Raw genomic sequence first — 5,626 nt, 5'->3', positions numbered from 1 at the left:
GAAGCCCAGATTCACTTCACAATGGCATGATTCGTTTAACAACCGCAGTAATTCACTTAACAGTGGCAAGAAAGGTCGTAAAATGAGGCAAAAAAACACAACAGATGTTTCACTTAGCTACGGAAACTGCAGGCTCAATTCTGTTCGTAAGTCAAGGACTAGCCCTAGTGGCCTCTCGGCATTAGCCAGCCCACTGGGGGCACCTGGCAGAGGAGGAAGAACACAGATGAGGGGGCCACGTGGCTGCACAAGGGGGGATCGTTGGCGTCCGGCTGGGATGGACTTGAGCCAAGAGGGTGCCACAAAGGGGAGTCAACCACTCGTCCCACCGGATCCACCAGTAGACAAATTTCTACGGACAGCACAGAAGTGGAACAGAGCTGGGGAGAGAAAGGGGAGAGGGTTAGGGTCAGTTATATCCCACCTTTACTCCTGTCCAGGCGTGGCTGTTTGGGGCATTTTGCTTGTAATTTGAACTTAGCCCAAATTTCTCACTATTTTTCCAAGGTAGAGGAAATAGAAATTATTAGAGGAATTAACCCAATTATTGGCATTATTGGTAAACAACTATACCAGGATGTCAAACTCAAGGCCAGCAGGCCAGATTTGGCCCATGGGGTCCTTAGATCTGACCCGTGGGGCCACCCTGGAAACAGCAAAGGACCAGCCTACGGTGCCCCTGCCAGCACGGACCCCTCCGGCTCGGTTTTCACTGGCAGAGGGTTAGCAAAACAAACTAAAAAAAAAGCAAAAGGAGAAATGTTTCTTCCCTTTTTGTATTTCAGCAAGAAGGGACAGGAAAGGAGAAAGGGAAAGAGGAAAGACAAAGAAAAGGAAAGGAAGAGGGGAAGGAAGGAAGAAGAAGGAAAGAGGGGAAGGAAGAAGAAAGGAGAAAGAAGAGGGAAGGAAAAAGAAGAAAAGGGAGGGAGGGAGGAGATTATAATGAGATTGAGAGAGGCTCTCAGAGAAGTCTTGCCTTACCACTTGGCCACCACAGGTGCCCCCTAACACGAATGACGTCAAGCTGACCATGTCAATCATGGCCCTGCCCATCCCTGCCCCCCCCCGAGGTCAAACACAACCCTGATGTGACCCTCAATGAAATTGAGTGTGATACCCCTGAAACTATACCAATAGGTCTGTTCCAGCTGTTGGTTGATGCCTTCTTTTTCCTGCTTATCCTTCACCAGAATTGCCATCACTTTATTTGGCTTTATGGAGAAATTTCCCAGTGTTTCTCATTCTGGGAGTTGAAGTTTGTGCATCTTAACTGGTTAACATCTTAACTCTGAAATGGTATACAGGTTCTCCTGCTTGGGCAGGGGCTGGACTAGAAGGCCTCCAAGGTCCCTTCGCTGGTCCCTTCCCTTCCTTCTATTCTATTCTACTGGGTGACCAGTGGAGTTCCCAAGGACACAATCTGTAGGCAACACAAACACACAGCAGAGGTAGTCCACGACTTACAACAATTCGTTTAGTGACCGTTTGACGTTGCAACGGGACCGTTTTTCACCCTTATGATTATGGCAAGCAGCCTTATAGTCACATGATTGAAATTTGGACGCTTGTCAACTGACTCATATTTGTGATAGTCACAGTGTCCCGGGGTCATGGCATCTGTTTTTATGACCTTCTGACAAGCCAAATCAGTGGGGGAGCCAGAGTTGCTTAACAACCATGTTACGAACTTAACAACTGCAGTGACTCATTTAACAACAATGGCTAAGAAATGTCATAGAATGATGGCAAAACTCACTTAACAACTGTCTTGCTTAGCAATGGAAATTTTGGGCTCCATTGTGGTTGTAAATTGAGACCTGTACAATAGGACGAGGACTCAGGAATTCAGCATTGAGAGACCCTCAGCCCCATTGCAGGTCTCAGGATCTGGAAGACAAGGGGGACCTCACTGCACCTCACAGAGCACCAATACCTGCTGAGAAGGTCAGGAGAACCGCGATCCATCCCAGAATGTACGACCAGGAGAAACGCCAATCAGCGTAACGCTTGCCATAGAAATTCACAGTCACGCCAGTGTAGACGGAGAGGCCCAGCAAGGCGAAGAGTCCTGGGAACAAAACGATGATTTTATTGAAGGGGAAATATCAAACTAGGCTTAGAACATAGAACAGGGGTGTCAAACTTGATTTCACTGAGGGCTACATCAAAATTGTGTTTGACCTTGGGGGGGCCAAGGGGGTGTGTGGCCAGCTCAACGTCACTCGTGTCAGGGGCACCTGTGGTGGCCACAGTTCTGCCAGCAAAAACAGGCTGCCGAGTTCCGTTTTCGGCTGGGATGGCCTCCTGCAACCCTCTGCCTGCGAAAACGGAGCTCGGGAGGGCCACACACAGCCCTCCCAAGCTCCATTTTTGCTGGCACTGCGGGCCGGTCCTTTGCCCCTGAGGGCCAGATATAACCACCCCATGGGCCAGATCCAGCCCCGGGGCCTTGAGTTTGACACCCCTGACATAGAACATAGAATAGGAGGGTTTGAAGGGACCTTGGAGGTTTTCTAGCCCAACCCTTTAGTCAAGCAGGGGACCTTACATCATTCTGGACACATATCCAATCTCTTCTTAAACACCTCCAGTGATGGAGCAGCCACAACTTCTGGCGGAAACTTCTGTTCCGTTGGTTGATTGCTCTCACTGTCAGGAAATTTTTCCTTAGTTCTAGGTTGCTTCTCCCCTTGGTTAGTTTCCATCTGTTGCTTCTTGTCTTGCCCATGTTCTAGTCTGTCAAAATCATTCTGGATCTTGAGCCTATCTTCTAAAATGTTGCCTATTCCTACCATCTTGCTATCCTCTGCAAGTTTGATGGGTTCCCCTTCTATCCTCTCATCTAAATTGTTCATGAAGATGTTGGAGAGTCCTAGGCCTGAGACAGAACCTTGTGGTACCCCACTGCTTACTTCCCTCCATGTAGATGTACCTCCATTAAAGACTACATGTTGAGTGTGATTTGTCAGCCAGTTACAAATCCATCTGGTGGTGATGCTGTCTATCCCACATTTTTCTAGCTTACCAAGAAGTAGATTGTGGTCTACTTTGTCAAATGCCTTATTGAAGTCCAAGTATATTATGTCCACGGCATTTCGCTGATCCACTAAGTTAGTCACTTTGTCGAAGAATGAAACAAGATTTGTTTGGCATGATCTGTTTTTGACAAACTCACGCTGGCTTCTAGTAATCAGATACAGATAGATACAGATTAACTGAGTTGGAAGGTACCTTGTAGGTCATCTAGTCAAATCCCCTGCCCAAGGTCTTCTCTGCACTCTTTCTAGAATCTCAACATCTTTTTCATAGTGTGGTGACCAAAACTGGATGCAGTACTCTAGGTGTGGTCTTACTAAGGCTTTAGAGAGTGGTAATAGTATCTCCCTTGATCTTGATTGTATCCTTTGGTTAATGCAATCCCCTTGTTTATTTCTAGGTGCTCAAAGCTACACTGCTTATCTGGATAGAGTGGTGGTTTGTCAGGCTTGGCAGCTTGAAGATAGGTGGACTTCATCTCTCTGAATCCCCCAGCCAACCTCACTTACCTGCAATCAAGAGAGTGACCCCTGCAGAGCGACTGCGGGAGAACCGGTTGGTGCCAGAGTAGGTCATCAGTTCCAGGATGATCCCAGCAAAGGAGGAGAGGATGGAAATGAGCATGAAGGCTCTCGTGGCATCCCAGAAAGCTGTGTGGGGAGCAAGAGCCATTGGTTCTTTAACTTGAATGCTTAGCTTCAAGTTAAGAAAGTCAGTACAATTAGTCCTCATTTAACGACCAGTCACTTTAAATGACCATTCAAAGTCAGGACGGTCCTTCCCAGAATTACTTACAACCCAGAGTTCTGATAGTCACCATCTTTCTTGCTAAATGAATCGCTGCCGTTGTTAAGTGAATTAAGTGCAGTCATTGGGCAAATTTGCCCTCCCTCATTGACTGTACTTGTGGGAAGCCAGCTTGAAAGATTGCAAATGTCATCCTAGGACATTGCAACTATGTGGAGAAGACACTAGGCTAGACAGTGAGTTCTAGTCCCGCCTTAGGCATGAAAGCCGGCTGGGTGACTTTGGGCCAATCACCAGGAACTGGTGAGTTCTAGTCCCGCCTTAGCCACAAAAGCCACTTTGGGCCCCCACTCTCAGCTGAACCCACCTCACAGGGCTGTTGTTATTGGGAAAATAGGAGGAGGAAGGTGTGTTAGATATGTTCACCGCCTTGAGTAATTGCAAATGTAATAAAGGTGGGATATACAAATTAAATTAATTAATTAATTAATTAATTAATTAATTAATTAATTAATTAATTAGAGTCTTGGTAGTACAGTGGTTTAATGCACCCTGTTATTAACACAGCTGCCTGCAATTTCTGCAGGTTCGAATCTTACCAGGCTCAAGGTTGACTCAGCCTTCCATCCTTTCTAAGGTAAGTTAAATGAGGACCCAGTTTGTGGGGGCAATAAGCTGACTTTGTATAATATACAAAAGTATGAAGGCTATTGCTTAACGCATTGTAAGCCGCCCTGAGTCTCCCGAGAAGGGCGGCATATAAATCAATTAAAAAAAAAAATTAATACATGGTGAGTGACAGGTGCCCAAATTTTGACCACATGACCATGGAACTGTGCCATAGTTGTAGGTGCAAGGACTAGTCATAAGTCACTTTTTTCAGCACCGTTATAACTTTGAACAGTCACTAAATGAATGGTCGTAAGTTGAAGACTACCTGTATAGATGCTCAGAGGATGTCCAACCTTGGCAACTGAAGTGGTATAGGTTATCCTGGTTGGGGAGTGGGCTGGACTAGATCTCCAAGGTCTGAACCTTCTCCAAAGTCCCTTCCAAATTCTATTCTATTCTATTCTATTCTATTCTATTCTATTCTATTCTATTCTATTCTATTCTATTCTCTATCCCATTCTATTCTCTATCCCATCCCATCCTATCCTATTCTAGTCTCCATTCCATTCTATTCCATTCCATTCAATTCAAGACCTGTGGACTTCAACTCCCAGAATTCCCTAGTCAGCCATGCTTTAAGACATGCTGGCTGGGGAATTCTGGGAGTTGAAGTCCACAGGTCTTATAGTTGCCATGGTTGGACACCCCTGCACTAAACCAGCCAGAGGGACTCTTAGGACAATGCATTGAAAACAGCCCCCTCTTCCAACTCCCAACCGTGGGGTCCTCACCGAGGGTAATGGTGTGCGGGTGACATTTGTTCCCCACACAGAAGCGCCAGAGCCCTTGATTGCTGAGGCTGCCGGAGTATCGGTATTGCATCCAAAAGTCTGTCGCTGTGGCAACAATGAGGAGGACCAGCCCAGAAACGGCACACATCAGGGCCCCTCCCATCCAACCGAACATCGTGGACCCTGGTGGTGTTGAAGATGCTCCAGCCGGATCTCCTTTGGAAGAAGAAAGAGCTGGGGGAGAATTCTGCAAACTGGAAAATCAGCCTAATCGAGGCATATATTTTTTTCTCCTCTTGACTTTTGATGGGGTGGGGGCAGGGGTGAAATCTACTTACCTTCCTTACCGGTTTGGAAGCACATATGCTGCATGCATTACATGCACGTGCACATCTTCTGCATGCACAGAAGGTGTGCAGAAAAACCTTCTTTAAAACCAG

General features: G+C 46.6%; 1 protein-coding gene across 1 annotated transcript; it reads right to left on the bottom strand.

The window, feature by feature from the left end:
• Positions 1 to 312: 312 nt before the first annotated feature.
• Positions 313 to 5,361, bottom strand: LOC139322191 (lens fiber membrane intrinsic protein-like). Its single transcript, XM_070951202.1, has 4 exons — positions 5,187 to 5,361; positions 3,546 to 3,686; positions 1,934 to 2,068; positions 313 to 380 (listed from the first exon to the last, which is right to left on the bottom strand). The coding sequence occupies exons 1-4, from the start codon at positions 5,359 to 5,361 to the stop codon at positions 313 to 315; spliced, it is 519 nt and encodes a 172-aa protein (XP_070807303.1).
• Between the last annotated feature and the right edge of the window lie 265 nt (positions 5,362 to 5,626).

Source organism: Pituophis catenifer, unplaced genomic scaffold, assembly GCF_029215685.1.
Source record: "Pituophis catenifer annectens isolate HBS135680 unplaced genomic scaffold, rPitCat1.0.hap2 SCAF_10, whole genome shotgun sequence".
In the NCBI taxonomy this organism is placed as follows: Eukaryota; Metazoa; Chordata; class Lepidosauria; order Squamata; family Colubridae; genus Pituophis; species Pituophis catenifer.
This window is presented reverse-complemented; position numbering and strand designations above follow the sequence as displayed.